Genomic DNA, 15,941 nt, shown 5'->3' on the forward strand with positions numbered 1-15,941 from the left:
CACACACACGCACAACTTGATAGCCTCTGACCACAAAGTTACACTAGTTGTGCTGACATAGGATACAATACGCAGGGGGCGTGGGCAGGTAAAGAGGTCTGGAGGAAGGGGCAAACCTCAACGGGCAATGCATTTCCAGCTAAGGTTAGAATGTCAAAGAGGTGTCCGTTCTACGCCCTCATTTTAAAGTTAGTGGTTTGTGGTGTGCGTATCGTGCGTATTTGGATCCCTGAGTCATTCAGAACTGCAATCAAGAATAACTACCATGTAATCAGTAACTCTGTAAGCAGGCACATGTTTTACCATATGCATCTCTCAAACATTTGGGGACAACATCTTTAAAGTTCTTTCAAAAACTAGCCCCAGACATTATATAAATGTACTAGCAGGCTGTAGAAGAGCTAATGTGGCACATTAGCAGTATATCACACCATTTGTTGTCCCTGTGCCCTGCAAGTGACCTGTCCCTACTGTAAACACACATCTCCACTGATCACATAATGTTCCCGGAGAGACAACAAACAAACACTCACAACAGTTGTTTCAGTTTGTCCTGCTGTTTTGATTAGAGGGAGACTTGGTGGGCCAGTGCGCTCGTGTGGGAGAGGGGTATTTAGCCCAAAAATGTAGATATGCTCATCTTCCCACGACCTTCTTATTTTGTAAATTTGGCGTGTGAGCTTTTAAGACAGGTGCAGTTTACATGCTACACAAAAAAATGCACATCCAAAGTTGTGTGGTTGGGCGTTGATTTCATATGTTTTTTAACCACCCCGTAAAAGTGCTGACCATTTAAAGGGTATTTTATGCACGCACAAGCTGGATCCAGCTATTTTAATGAGAGAGAAACCGTGTGGATCAGGATTTGGACTTTGAGTCTTAAAGCTGCTACTAAATTAATAGTTCCCCATGTTCTCGAGAAAGTGGGTTATTTACAGGAAGTGCGTTAAACTAATACATAAAAATCAAGAACATTTTAGCCTTTCATTCATATAGGTTTTCATTTGTTTTTTCAAGCGTTGGAACCTTTTAAATCCACTGACATGCTAGCTGTTTAAAACGAGAACAGCACGATGGTTGGACCTGAGGTGTTTACTTGCATAGAGCTACTGTCCAACGTTCTCTCTGTTCTTTAAAATTTTGTAAAAAAGATTTAGCTAAGCAGTCATGTTCAGAAAAAAAAATATGCAAAACAGTAAATTTTATTGTGATTTATTCTGGCAGCCTTTTATCATCAGGGCACGACTCAAGCAACTCACTGAAGTACGAACATTTATGGGAAGCCTTTTATGTCTATCCAGACCCCACTGTGATTAGTGACACATTTGGTGGTGCTAGTTTGTATTTGTGTTTATTAACAATTCAGATATGTCATTTTTACTTGGCCAATCATCCCTTTTTTTTATTTTTATTGATAACTATCTAATTATCTTATGGGTCGTCTGTACTCAGTTAAACGTGTAAAGTGCTTGGTTTTAGTGTGACTTATGTTAGGAAGGTGTGTAATTAGTTTGGATAACACATTCAGGTAATCGCAGCATTTATCAAATGTCTGTTATGCACGTTTTATGCACGCACACGTACACACGCACACGCGCAACCTCACTATAAATGCATAAAACTCACATTTTCCAATCCCTGTCTGTAATGAATCAAACTAACTGGCCCTTTAAAATGTGATAACCTAAATAATCATCAAATAGCCATAATATTCATGTGTCATTTCCATTTACATGGGTATTCCTCCCAGTGCTCATGATAACTTCTCTCTGGCCCATGAAATAACACAATGGGTCGGGTTATGTCATGTTGCATTCCTCTTACTCCAGATTTGGGCGACAGGTAGTGAAATTTATTAAGTGTTGGCCGCCTGCCCAAAGGTAAGTAGACCAACACCTTGCTATTCCGCAGCCGAGCTGCAGCCTTTTAGGCTTATCAGTGAGGGCAAGGCGAGCTGTTTTACACACCCCAAGGAATACATAATGCCTGTGTTTGCATTACGCGTGCACCATGCAGTGTGGCTAAGGAGGAGGGGGGAGAAGATGAGGGTCAAAATGTTTGAACAGGAAATCTGAGGTTACCTGGTTCCACTTGAGATAGTGACCTACTGTTCTCCAGTTTCTTATTGCTCTTTGTTTTGCATGGGCACAGTGTCGATACATAGATTGTTAATTGTCGTATGGTGCTCTAATGATAACCCCTGTGTTTCGCAGTAGGAAGTGGATTTATCAGAATGTTGAGATGTTTGCAACGCACACACGTAGAGGGCAGGAACAGGAGTGTCCATGATTTTGGTGTGTGTGTGAGGTGGTGGTGGTGGTGTGTGGGGGTATTTAAATCGGTATAATTATCTAGTAAATAGTTCTGTCACCACCACCGCCCCCCTCTTGATCTTGATCACAGGATTCTGCTCTCACTCTTACTGTTCTGCCTCCGTCTCTGTACCCCTCTGTGTGTGTGCCTGTAATGGATTACTGATTGACATCCTCCTCTCCTTCTCCCTGACAGTGGAGAGTTGCCCCGGAGACAAGAGTCCTCCGGGGTCAGCAGCATCAAAGAGGGCCCGGACAGCTTACACCAGCGCCCAGCTTGTGGAGCTGGAGAAGGAGTTCCACTTTAACCGGTACCTCTGCAGACCTCGAAGGGTGGAGATGGCCAACCTGCTCAACCTCACGGAGAGACAGATCAAAATCTGGTTCCAGAACCGCAGGATGAAATACAAGAAGGATCAGAAAGGCGTCGGGATGATGCCCTCTCCCGGCGGACAGTCCCCCCGGAGTCCCGTGGGCCCAGCTTCCGGTGCCGGCGGCGGGGGAGGCGGATACCTCAGCTCTATGCATTCTTTAGTAAACAGTGTACCTTTTGAATCCCAGTCGCCGACGTCTTACAATAAACCTCATCAAAATGCATACGGTATGGCTACGTCATATCCCCCTCCTTTAAACAACTGCCCGCCCTCCCAGAAGAGGTATCCCGGGACCGACTCGGCCACGCCCGAGTATGACGCGCACCCCCTCCAAGGTAATGGCAACTACGGGACGCACATGCAAGGCAGCCCCGTTTATGTCGGCGGAGGTTACATCGACTCAATGCCCAATTCCGGGGCCTCTGTTTTCGGTCTAACCCACCTCTCGCACCCACCGTCCGCAAACATGGAGTACAATGGAGCAATCACAATGGGCAACAGTCAGCATCACGGAGTGTGTGATCCGACACCGACGTACACAGACCTAACGCCGCACTACTCTCAGGGAAGAATCCAGGAAGCGCCCAAACTGACGCATCTGTAGCAGTGGCGCTGCCTGGATCACTCCGCCCATTGTCTTATCCACCTCCAGACACATTACTGCTTTGTTTCCGCGCCTCCTCACGGCTCCTACCTTCTCTGCGCCTTTGTTTATGTTTCCTATAGTTTGATGTGTGAAGTAGCGTAGGTTAAATAATCACGACTTGCTTGAATTTTTCTATTTGCTCATGTCATTGTTTCACAAAGACCTTTATCTTGGCTGTAGGACGTCTAGAGCGGGAGGGAGGGGGCACAGTATATGCATAGGCCTATTTAATATTTTTTTTTAAAATCTTGTTTTAAAATCTAAACTCAAACAGGGTATTATGAACACGTTATTCATTTTTAATGTGAAATTGTCCGTCTTTTATTTATCCGCAGTTGAAGAATTGTTTTTGTTTTTTTGTTTTTTTTGTTTTGTTTTTTGTTTTATTCTTGCATTTTGTTGCACTTGTGTAAGGATCCTCAAGAGCCACGAGCTGGGATTATGAGGGAAATGCATTTTCAAAAAAAAAAAAAAAGAAAAAAAGAAAGAAAGAAAGAAAAACAAGGGTCATTAGCTTACATGTAGGATCACTTGCTTGTGGCTTTGTTTTATTGGACTTTCTAGTGTTATTTATTTCGTTCAGTGTACAGATAAGAATCCTTTAGTATTATTTGACACCCCTCCATCTTTGAGTGGGGAGAAGGTTGGTGGAAAATGAGCGTCTCGGCCGTGTTCAGCCTGTACGTATAGTCTGCACAAGCTCCTCAGCGGGAGCAGCAGCAAACCATGTTGCTATCCCAGGCTGTGTTTCTAATTATTTCTTCTTCGTCTTCTTCTTCTTCTTCGAGGAGGTGTTTTATTTTCCCAGCGAATGTAAAATCAATCAGTCATGCAATAAGGGTGGAAAGAAGGACACACGTTAACAGTTTCTTTATTGAAGAAAAAAGAAACACACATCACATCATTTTTTTTCAATGTCATACATTCCATGCTGCTCCAGTTCGAAGAAATAAATAAAAGAATTGAAATATAATGAAATCATATCCTTCAATTTTAATTTAGACGTGCAGACGCATTGCATATTGCCACAGACTCAAACACAAGATATTAACTTAGATAAAATAAAAAAATAAATAAAAATATGACATTAGCTTTCTTATTACTTAATATATGTCTCAAGGTTTAAAAAAACGGAAGTGAAAAAACACATTTGTACTTTCAGGAACAAAAAAGAGAGAGAGAGAGAGAGAGAGAAGGTGAATAATTTAGGAGAAGACTGATACATTTATTTTTTTCCTTACAAAATAATGTTGAATCATTGCCCATAATCGCCTTTCAATACCACACAGGGATATGGCCGCAGATAAACTCCAATATTAAATAAATGCTACTTGATTTTTTTCTTTTCCCCTCCTGTTTTTTTTTTTTTTTTTTTTACCCCGACATGAAGAAAATTCGAGGGTGGCCCTGTCTCCCCTCCTCTCATCTGCGTGGGAACATCCATAATAATAAAAATGTCACCGGGGCCCTTCTGGAGATCCTGCAAGAAGACAACAAGCTAAATGAGAAATCGTTTAAAAAATAATTCGCTGATATCTTCAGTCAATCAAATGCGGTCAGAGAGGATGCAGCCTGAACTAGAATCATAACGGAGTTTATTTGTCTCATTATTTCGCAGATTTGCAGACGCCTCAGTAAAGCCAGTTCAATACCTCGGTTAAGATGGTGGCTACAGCACAAGGGAATTATCAGTATTCAATTCATCATCATTTATTTTGCTAAAAGGAAAGGGTCGTATGGAAATATTTCTTTCTTTCTTTTTAAATGTGTCTTTCTTTTAATTTTTGCCAGTGGTTTCCTTATATTTTCATAATTCCAACATCCAATACAGAAACACAGAGGGCTAAAACGCCCACATATGGGGGCGTAATCTGCTTAACATTTCTGTAAAATTAAGAAATGATTGCACTAAAATTTGAGAGTTTTCTACATTTCTTTTGAAATGAGCAAAAATCATTTTTGTCTACCAGCTTTTGTTCTGATTTTGTGCAGCTGCTACATCATTTTCTCTCGCTGACTTCGCACTAAAATCATTTTCAGCTCAAACTGATTGATAGTTTGGACATTACTAGCCCTGACATATGGTTAGCAGGGAAACCTAGAACAATTGAACCATGGTGTGTCACAGGGAGAAAAAAAAGCTGATGTGTGGAGTATTTCTGCATCCAACACAGACACACACACTGAAACATACACGCACACTCATGTACACGCATAATACACAGCGAGACAATGATTTGACCCATATGCGTCCATACCCAGGTAGCACACGGCGTTTTAACTGAAACAGAACACTCGTGTTTGTTTCTTTGCATTTTGATCCGTGGGAAAGTGCTCTTAAATCAATCCTGCTATAAAGATAAGTGTGTAGGACAGGGCTGGGTTCCACTAAATGCCGCCACCCACTCCTTTCCTTGCACACAAAGCCTGTGCGTAATTCCAAAAAAGCCATCCGTCTCTTCCCCTAGCAACTCTGTCCTTCACCACACAGTCTGCTCCACTCACGAATGTCTCCTAAAACGAAAAATACCCTCTGTTTTGTAAATCGCATCCACAATTCAAGGATAAAAGCCAGGTGGAGACGCTTTCGCCCTACTCACCGTTGGCGCATTAAAGCCTCCTCAAATGGGAAATGATCGCATCTTTTGCAGCTAGGTTCTGATTTATCTCTTAAAACATCCCTCCAGCGACAACCAGGCTATGACTGCGAGCAGAAACTGGTTCTAATCTGAGTGGCCAGTGTTTCTCGTCGTTTCCTGGCTGCATTTGATCCGGGGGAGAGTTAGAAGCCTTAAATGTGTTGTGAGGGCACCGAGCTGTCAGACCTTTTGGCGAGTAAGATTGATCGCGCACAGGCTTCCAGGACTCTTTGTTTGGTATATAAGCAACAAACTGAGGAGAGGCCTACCACTCTTCCCTCTCTTACTCACCAAAGCCATATTTTTTTGAATGAAAATACAACTTGTGTGCAAGCCGACGAAAAACGCCGAAAAATGTGGCTTTCACAGATTATTCTGGAGCAGCCGTGAAACCAAACACAGCGGGAAAGGGCAATTCAATAACGTCGGGTCTACATAATAACGCTGCAAATGGATTTGTTGTAAATGGTCGATTGTAACTGTGTTAATGTTTGCTCCGTTGCAATTTCATGTCGAAATGATAATGGAAATACAGTGGGAAGCCTTTCTCAGCATTGTAGCCAGTGTCCCTCCAATAATTCATGGTTTAGCCATGTGGCTTCACACTCATAACACGAAAACGAAACCATTTTAACCACTGGGATGACGTTTAACAGCAGACCGTCATTATTGTGTATTTTAGTTATCGAAAAATGCAGTCACCGCAAAACAAAGAGCTCTTGTGGGTTTAAGCAGGAGTTTGTGATATGCGCGCGCACATGGGCGCGCATGACCTCGTTACAAAAGAAACCCACCTTTTGTGTAATAAACGAAAATCATATGTGCCTTAATGTCATATCTCTACCCCACGCGTGTCCAGCTTGTAATAAAACAAGACAAGTCTGTTTGTGCGGGTGCATACACGCGCGTGTATTAGTTTGCAAATATCTGCACAATAGTTGTTAATGTTAAACTGCTGTCATGGGACGTAATGGCCTGGACGTGTCATATCCGTCAGCATTAACTTAATGGATGGGCTTTTTTATTGCAACACATGCCAATGGATGCACTGCTATATGTCACCATTATGAATCTTTAAAGAATTATGTGTTCTTGGGGTCCGAGCTCACTGAATAGACTGAATTGTTGAGGTTTGTTTCTGTCGAGAAGTCTCAATATCACATTTTAGACTTTGCCTTTTCACCTCTAAAGCCAGACTCTTGCCTACATGAATAGCAACCGGCGTGAAACGTGAATGTATGTGTGTGTGTGTGTCTTAGTGCGTGTGTGTGTGTGTGTGTGTGTGTGTCTGTGTGTGGTGGGGGCGTTCTCGACTGACATCCTCAAACAATACGAGAAAGAGGAGTGCACGAATCCGCGCACCCTAGGCTGGGCTCCTTCCGTGTAATAGTGAGCGTCAGCCATTCTTAAAAAACACATTTTAGCTTAGTAGACTGGGCTTGGAGGGACGAGAGGAGGATAAACTCAGCGGATAAAGATGTAAATAAAAACAGTCGTCTCCCAGCTGAGCGAGGCGATCTTCAGCAGAGTTTTTGGATCAATCAGGCAGACAGTGGCTTCTTTTGATTAAACCCCAAATTGTCATTGGGCAGAGGTAATCATGTGACAGGCAATTCGGTCCAATTTCAACCTTGTCTCCATGAATTCAATAGTTTAATAGTAGCTCGGTCCCCATACGGCCGTAATCAGTGACATAGAAAAAACACCACCAGGAGAATTTTTTTTAAATGATTTTTTCTTCCTCGTCACCGCTGAGCCGCGACATTTATAAAAATACGCGTGCAAACTTTCCTCGGCTCTCAGGGAGCGGAGATGAATTACGAATTCGAGCGAGAGAGCGGTTTTATCAATAGTCAGCCGTCGCTTGCTGAGTGCCTGACATCTTTCCCCCCTGTCGCTGATTCATTTCAAAGTTCATCAATCAAGAGCTCGACGCTTTCACGCCCGACACTGATTCCTCCTCCCTTTGAGCAGACCATTCCCAGCCTGAATCCGGGCAGCCATCCGCGGCACGGCCGGCCCAGACACAGCCCCGACGGATGCAGCCCGCTGCCCACTGCCTCCTTACCCCCGGAGTACCCCTGGATGCGGGAGAAGAAAGCCTCAAAAAGGAACCACCTGCCGACCTCCACCGCTACCACCATTTCCAATGGACCTGTGTGCTTCTCCCCGAAAGGTGGGTGATTTTGAACCAGATATAGTGACTAAACCTCATAACTATCTGTTGCTAAATAGAGGGCCCCTTCCTAAAAACACCAAAAAGGCTTCGGTAGTTACATTCTGATAGTTTTATGGGCATTGCACTGCTGTAATTCTGCGTGAAACAAGGAAAAAAAAAGTTTGCGTAAAGTTTGGTGATGTAAGATGATTTATTCCTCTAGCCGAAGTAGAGTTTTGATGTGTGACAGTAATGAAGAGTGATGGAGTGCCGTTGCCGAGGAGGGCAGCTGGAGCATTCATTAGTACCCCACAGCAGCCTGGACCTAGCTGCGTTTATAGCCTGTATGCTGTGTGTGCTTCCTTCTCACGCTGGACATTATGTATCAAACTATCTGATGAGTGTCTTTACACGGTGATGATTTTCACATAAAGGCTGCAAAAGCTTCGGTCAGCATAGCTCCAGGCGCCATTTTGCTGCAGCGTCCTGTGAGCCAGTCTCCGGTAACATTAGATTTACGAGCGGCGGGGTTATGTAACTGTTGTGTCCTGTGTTTTAATCCCGGCTACCGTTTCGTTTATTTTCCAGGCTCGCCTGAGATTGTGGAGAGCGGAGGGGGAGGAGGGGGCTCCCGTCGGCTGAGAACGGCTTACACCAACACACAGCTGCTGGAGCTGGAGAAGGAGTTCCACTTCAACAAGTATCTCTGCCGGCCGAGGAGGGTGGAAATAGCGGCCCTGCTGGACCTGACCGAGAGGCAGGTCAAAGTCTGGTTCCAAAACCGGCGCATGAAGCACAAGCGGCAGACCCAGAGCAAGGAGAACCACAACGGGGACGGGAAGGGGCAAAGCGTCGAGGACGGCATGCACAGCGACGAGGACGACGAGGGCCCCCTGTACGAGCAGAGCGGGGCCCTGCTGGAGAGAGATACCTGCTCCTTTCAGAACAACGCGCAGCAGCTCCACAATGGAGAGTCCATGGGCTTTGCTGCTGCGCCGCTGAACAGCAATGACAAAAATCTGAAACATTTTCCCAACCCGTCACCCACTGTTCCGGGCTGCATGTCAACAATGGGCCCCGGCTCGGCATCTGGCCCGGACAATGGCGACAGTCCCCCGGCCCTGGATGTTTCTTTACACGATTTTCAACCTTTCTCCTCGGATTCCTGCCTACAGCTCTCAGACGCAGCCTCGCCGAGCTTGTCAGAGTCTCTGGACAGCCCCGTGGACATTTCTACGGACAGTTTCTATTTTTTCTCGGAGTCCCTAACTACAATCGACCTGCAGCATCTAAACTATTAACTAAATTCAATCACAATAACTTTTTTCTTTTTTTAAAAAAAAAAAAAAAAAACTGGGGACAATAAATATCAGGCTACGACGGTATTAACTCTGATGTTATTTGTATATTCGGCACATTTATTCTGTTGATATTTGACTTGACGATTAATACAAGGTAAGGATGAAATGAAATCACTGAAATAGCTCTACCCAAACGTGGCTTGTAATCACCATAACAACTTGATCTCTTGGAATGGAAATTATGAGTGTATGTGAATAATTATACAATATTAGGCCTATGGATCTTGGTCATTTTTATTTTTGTAGCTTCCAATGTCTTGGATATTTTTGTTAGAATACAATTAACTTGCTAAAATATTTTTTTCCCCTGGTGTTTGAGTCCTTTATTTTTCACCCTTTCTTACCTGACTGAATATTTCGCTCGAAATATTTATGTAGACAACATTTTAAAATAAAAGAAAGTAGATGAAAAATAATTTAGTTATGCAAATTAACAACAGGTCGGTAATGAATATAAATAGTCTACTCTGCTTGATGGTTGATAGATGCACACACACGTTTGGATTTGACTTTAAATAGAGAAAATTCATTTCAACCGAAACCAATTTATTTTTAAAACGCTGCTACAATGATTTAGAAAAAGTTTAAGAATTCAAAATAAAAAATAAACTTTTTTTAAGTAAAAATACTTGAAATATCTATAATGTTCTGAAAATGATGAATTATTGATGTGAAACATTAGCATTTGTTTGCTAAAATATATTTTGAAGTATTTCCATTTGCACAGGAGTCTATTGACTATTTAATGCTTCTCATATAAACATCAATATTATTTCTATTTTCACCTTCAAACTTAACACTTTATGGAGGGGAAAAAGGCAAACATGCCTCGCTCGAATCCGAGCGAGACAGCGTTCTTAACATTGTGCATGTTGCAGGCAAATACCCGAGCCATGTTTGCCTTCAGGAGCTCATAAATCACTCCGTGGCATGAATGAGACGGACATTAAGGAGACCAATTGTGGCGTAATGTGCACAAATAAAACCCCACTTACATTTTCATACGGGACTCCCCAATTCCTGGGCTAAAAGGGGACTGAGTATCCGCATGCGTTTGGTAATAATTCATTTTTATGGCTTGTTTAAACACGGCTCTGGCTCGTCGACAGAAACAGCGGTAGCAGCCTGCTCAGGTTATGAGTCTGCACACTTTCCCCCCTGAGTTAAAAGTAGCCTGTACTCAAAACACACTACACACGGACTAGATGCGATTCATCACACATATAATTAGGTTAATTAATTAAGAATAGCTTGCTCAGGGCTCTGGGAGATCACTTTAGCTTACTTTAGCCGAGAAAGAGTGTGTTTTGGTGGGTTTGTTGCTACTTTAAAGCCTTCAGTTCAATATAGGGATTATGAATGATGTTGCTCTATTCCTTTGTATTTAATTTGTCTTATGGGGATCAGCTGAGCTCGTTCGCGGTTTAACTCAATAGCTGAGTCCACTTTAATAGGTTTATGAGTGAAAATGACAAAAAACAACCACCGGTTGCGATTCCAGTCTGCGCCCATCGATTCAGAAACTCACACGCGTGCGAAATACATAATCTTGAAGGTTTATCGAATATCTTTAAGCTATAAGAAGCTCATTGACAGGCTCAACATTAGCCCACTAGGCGTTGTGGAGTTGTGTGTCTGTTTGCGCAGGGGGTGCAGGGGTAAAAGCGGGGGCAGATCTTGCACTCCTGCACTCTGACTAACCACAGGCCCAGTATAACCAAATCATTCCGAGACAGCGCGCCTTTTCTGCGCACATGTGTTCACACAAAGAGCCAAGAAAGCTGCGAGGCCTGGCGAAGTTTCCACTAGCAGACGAGGCTAGATCCACTTCGCCCACTCACAACCATTGCAGAGGCAGCTGGGAAGAAAAGGAGAAGGGAGGGGGGGAGAAGCAAAGCTAGGGGGTATTGACCTCACTGCGTTTTCTTTTTTTTTTCCCAACTCGTGGGAAGTTTGCACCACTACATCACTTTCTTCTATTTCTTGGACGTAAAACTTTCTAGAATAGCAAATTTGATAAAGATGTTTCATGAAAACCAAAAGGCGTTTGGAGAAAGGTACTAAGGACTCTCAAGTCCAGTTGCATACAAACAAACACAAACGCCTTCTGGATTGCCATGAATTGGATGACTGAGAACCTTTACAGACATAATTTCATGAATCTATATTTAATCTCGTTAATCCCAATCGCGTAAATATACCTAAAAACCTAAAAGCAGTGGAAGCAGAATTTTTACTAGTTTACTTTTTATAGTTAGAAAGTTTTCCATAAATTACAGATATTTTTTTTTTCCAGTATAGAAGTTAATTAAGTCTAAATTACTACATTTAAAGTACATTTCAATACATCAAAAGCCAATGTACTTATTGGCAGCAGAAAGAAGTTTGTTTGGTCTGGACACTGTGATTGTTTAATTAAACGTAAACCCTAACATTCCCCTCTGACATGTGTGAAGTTGCACAAAGTTGAAACGTGCCTCAAACCTGTTCTTAAGTAGTCTGACAGTACTTAAATAGCCCCTGTCTCTGCCTAAGGGCTTCTCTGAAACACACTGAAATCAAATAGTTATTCCAATACCGACTTCAATGTTCAAACAAGCATTCTGATTGTTTTACCACATACGGCCTTTGGGGGCGCTCATCCCTCCACGAGATCCCCTCTTCCTCCTCCCCACTTTCTTCCTCTCCCTCCCCTTCCTTTTCCTTCCTCAGTGAAAGGTTGGGCGTCTCTGCAAGCTCCCCTCTCCTCCACCCCCCATCCTCCTCCACCCTCCTCCTCCTCCTCCTCCTGCTTCTCTCTTCTCGGCGCTGCTTTGCTTGGCCATTAATTTCTCCAGCAGCTTTATTTGATGAACTTAACAGGATAATCAGCCCACACTCGCACCTCGGGCCATATAGCCGCATTAGCTCCACGCATTATCAGATCATTTGATCACTATACATGCATAATGAATACATGTGGGAGTGAAACCGGGGTAGATTGCAGACCCCGTGACCGAGAAGGGAAAAATTAATACCACACCATCTTAATGTTTAATGTGTTGTCTTGTCGTTTCATCACCTGTGACCTGTCCGCTAGAACCGAAGAGCAGTCAAACATTTCTAATGCGACCTTGACAGGGGAAACAGAGCATATATATATGTATACATATATACATATATATATATACATATATATATATACATATATATATATATATATATATATATATATAAAGAAAGAAGCTTTTTGATGGAACTGAAGTTCTCTCGGTGTCACACTCCCTCACTGTCACACTGTGACAATATTTGCTCAGAAAATCCCTCAGTGTTCAAGCGTGAAACATTTCGCATTGGAATGGGACATTGATAGCCCACAGATAGCCCGTGGCAGTGGCACACACACTCTTTAGCCATCCATCTATCCAGGAGAGAATGACACTGTTATACAAGTGACACCGTGACTGTTACACGCGGGCGAATACAGGCACTCGTTTACGCACGGCCACGTGCGCGAACGCGCACCAATACACACACAGACTCAAGCATAATCTATGTTCTCTTCCAAAAATACCGTACCTGAGGTCAGAGTCCTGGGTCGTCCCTGTGATGAGGTTGTAGAGAGTTGAACGCTAATGTCTTCTCGGTTTGGAGAGTGCACAGCAGGGGTTGGAAGACGCCGTGTTTGCAGTTCCCGGCTCTTCATTCGACCCCGGAGCTGTCCACCGCCGTCTGCCTACCAGCTCATTGTTTGCTCGGCCAATACATTAGTGGCGACGCGCGTCACCTTGATCGACGAGCGCTCGGAATTTAAATAGCCACTCAAACACCAATCTGTCACCGGCTAAGGGGATAAGGACAAGTACCTCACTGGCTGACCCGGGCCCACGTGACAACACCCGATCACTGATATCGGTCCCCGAGCCCCCCTCCCTTCTCTGATAGACACCGAGTATAGGTAAAGGTTGGCACGGTCACTCAGGGTAAGAGGGGAGAAAGGAAGAGATCAGAGGGTGTTTGGGCAGAGGACGGTCCCTCGGTCCGGGTAGAACAATGCTACAATGAGCAGCTTCTTAGACTACACGGTGATGAGCGGTGAAGGCGGCTCTTGCTCTGTCAGGACTTTCCACTCGGATCACGGGATTACAACTTTCCAGTCCTGTGCTGCCTCTATCAACAACTGCGGGACCGATGACCGTTTCATGCCGAACAGGGCTTCTCCTGACGGCATACCTCACCAGCCCGGGTCATACCACTCTACTGCGAGCCTCTCCTATGGGGCCCATCCGGCCTGTAGCTCCAGCTATGGGCCCCAAAGTTTCTGCACGACTTACAACCATTACGCGCTCAACCAGGAAGTGGACTCTACAACGGCATTCTCCCAGTGCGGCCCACTGATGTATTCGGGTAACATTTCATCCTCCATGATCTCTCAGCATCGCCATGGTTACAGTGCCGCCCCCCTAGGTCAACTGCAGTATACCCATGGTGCCTATGGCGGCGGGCACGAGCAAGCATCCCCTTATCCCGGGTGTTCAAACCCGCTGTCACCTCTGCATGCAGCTCATCTGGAGACTTGCTGTTCTCCTCTGTCTGAAGGCACATCGTCTGCACAGACGTTTGACTGGATGAAAGTGAAGAGGAACCCACCAAAAACAGGTGGGTGCCAAATCGCGTGTGTATACGTGAGAGGGGCATAACGTCCTTGGACAATGTTGCAATATAAATGGTCCTGCAGCTGCTTAGACCAGAGTGCCGTCGGACAATGCTGGCAGACTTCTTTTTAACCGTGGGATACTTTGATGTGAATACGTGCAATTGTGTTTACTAAAATGTGGCTACAAACATATATAATCCCTCTAAAGGTATTAAATCCAAAGTGCATGTATTTATTATATCTATGTGTGCCATTTCAAACTCGTGGGCCCTTATTTTGGAGTATTTTATATTAATTAGCTGCTGCGTAAAAGTTGTTCCAGCTGCGTAAAGGTCGCTGGAACTGCGTAAAAGTTGTTCCAGCTGCGTAAAGGTTGCTGGAATTGCGTAAAAGTTCTTGTTAAGTAGGCAGAGCAAGTTCTGCCATAGCTTATGCATAAAGCGTTCAGATAAGTAACATGATAACCTCGTTCTAGACGTTCACAGTGTCATCACGTTTGTTTCCCTGTCTGCAGGGAGGTCTGGGGAGTACGGTTATGCTGGTCAGCCGAACACGGTCCGGACCAACTTCACCACCAAACAGCTGACGGAGCTGGAGAAGGAATTCCACTTCAACAAGTACCTGACACGGGCGCGCCGCGTAGAGATTGCAGCTGCACTGCAACTGAATGAGACTCAAGTGAAAATTTGGTTCCAAAACCGAAGAATGAAGCAGAAAAAGCGAGAGAAAGAAGGGCTGCTGCCAGTCAAAGCTCCATCATCAGACACGGGAGAGAGCATTCACGAGAAAACGGACGATGCAGCATCAGAAAAGTCTATCTCAGCCCCATCTACTCCTTCGCCCACATCCTCATCAGTGTCTTCCACGGGGGCTGATCCTTACTCGTCCAACTGAGGACCAGCTGCCTCTTTACCTCTCTGGGCCATGGCGGCCTATATGTACCAAATTTCATACCAAGTGTATCAAAACCAACGTCTTTGTTGATGGATGACAATTGTGGACATTTATGACGTGTTAATGCACTACCCGGGAACTTTGGAAAATAACAAGGACCGTTTCTGGGCTATTAATTTGTTTTATATTGTGTATCGTGTTTGCAAAAACGATAATATAGCTGTCCAAAGAAGTGTAGGCCATGGTTTAAAATGTATCGGTTTTCTTTTGAGATCCTACATAAAACTGTCAGTCCGCTTCGATTATGTTGGTGGAGGAGGTCCCAGAGCCGTCTATAGTACCTCTCCCTGACCAGTGCTGCTAAACGTGTCAATGTAAACGTCACGAATCCGCACACGAGAACAAATACCTCGAATATGCCAAAGTTCTGCACCCAGTTCACCGTCGGTCTGTTTGACCTGGGTGACCTCAATTAGGCATCACACAATCAACGAGATGACCTCGCTTATTAATCGCTTTTGAGTGCATTGTTATAGTAACTGCTTAATCACTGTCACTTCCGTGTTTCAGGTCTATGTGTCGACTGTTTGAATGTCTGTTGTGTGAGATTTGCATGATGCATACTGCCTTCATGTTATTATTAGTGGGACGCTGAGTTTTATCAGTTGCGGGACCGGTCATCTATGTTACAGGCTTTTTATCTGCTAGCTATTAAACCAAGTGGAGCACATACAAACCTTTTGTCCAGAGAGACGTTTACGGGTCAATCATGTGTATTAAAGTGCGTTTACCTCCAAAGCTTTTCCTGATTGTGTGATGTGTCGTTTCTGAGGGTAAGCCAGAGACCTTAAGTTGTTTCGGAAACTTTTTTTTTTTCGCCAACTAGCCCTTCTATTTGAGTTCAGAGGATAGAGAGGCAAA

General features: G+C 44.0%; 3 protein-coding genes and 1 long non-coding RNA gene across 9 annotated transcripts in view; 3 read left to right on the forward strand and 1 right to left on the reverse strand.

Moving 5' to 3' along the window:
• hoxa3a (homeobox A3a) overlaps nucleotides 1-4,310 on the forward strand; it is a 31,278-nt gene extending 26,968 nt beyond the window's left edge. For all 6 annotated transcript variants that reach the window (XM_047605367.1, XM_047605370.1, XM_047605368.1 and 3 more), the window contains one exon: nucleotides 2,509-4,310. In XM_047605367.1, coding sequence (XP_047461323.1) covers nucleotides 2,509-3,290 — 782 coding nt within the window. In that variant the 3' untranslated portion in view covers nucleotides 3,291-4,310. The remainder of the gene's footprint in view (nucleotides 1-2,508) is intronic.
• On the reverse strand, nucleotides 4,188-13,295 carry LOC125020130. Its single transcript, XR_007114168.1, has 2 exons — nucleotides 13,049-13,295; nucleotides 4,188-4,812 (listed from the first exon to the last, which is right to left on the reverse strand). It is a non-coding gene; the product is annotated as an uncharacterized LOC125020130 (long non-coding RNA).
• LOC125020093 (homeobox protein Hox-A2a) lies at nucleotides 7,407-9,801 on the forward strand. Its single transcript, XM_047605374.1, has 2 exons — nucleotides 7,407-8,147; nucleotides 8,718-9,801. The coding sequence occupies exons 1-2, from the start codon at nucleotides 7,784-7,786 to the stop codon at nucleotides 9,428-9,430; spliced, it is 1,077 nt and encodes a 358-aa protein (XP_047461330.1). The 5' UTR covers nucleotides 7,407-7,783; the 3' UTR covers nucleotides 9,431-9,801.
• A 144-nt stretch (nucleotides 13,296-13,439) lies between the features above and the next one.
• hoxa1a (homeobox A1a) lies at nucleotides 13,440-15,818 on the forward strand. Its single transcript, XM_047605376.1, has 2 exons — nucleotides 13,440-14,128; nucleotides 14,641-15,818. Exons 1-2 carry the CDS (start codon nucleotides 13,531-13,533, stop codon nucleotides 15,018-15,020), a joined length of 978 nt encoding a protein of 325 aa, XP_047461332.1. The 5' UTR covers nucleotides 13,440-13,530; the 3' UTR covers nucleotides 15,021-15,818.
• Nucleotides 15,819-15,941: the final 123 nt, after the last annotated feature.

The sequence above is a fragment of the Mugil cephalus genome, chromosome 14 (assembly GCF_022458985.1).
Source record: "Mugil cephalus isolate CIBA_MC_2020 chromosome 14, CIBA_Mcephalus_1.1, whole genome shotgun sequence".
Classification (NCBI taxonomy): Eukaryota; Metazoa; Chordata; class Actinopteri; order Mugiliformes; family Mugilidae; genus Mugil; species Mugil cephalus.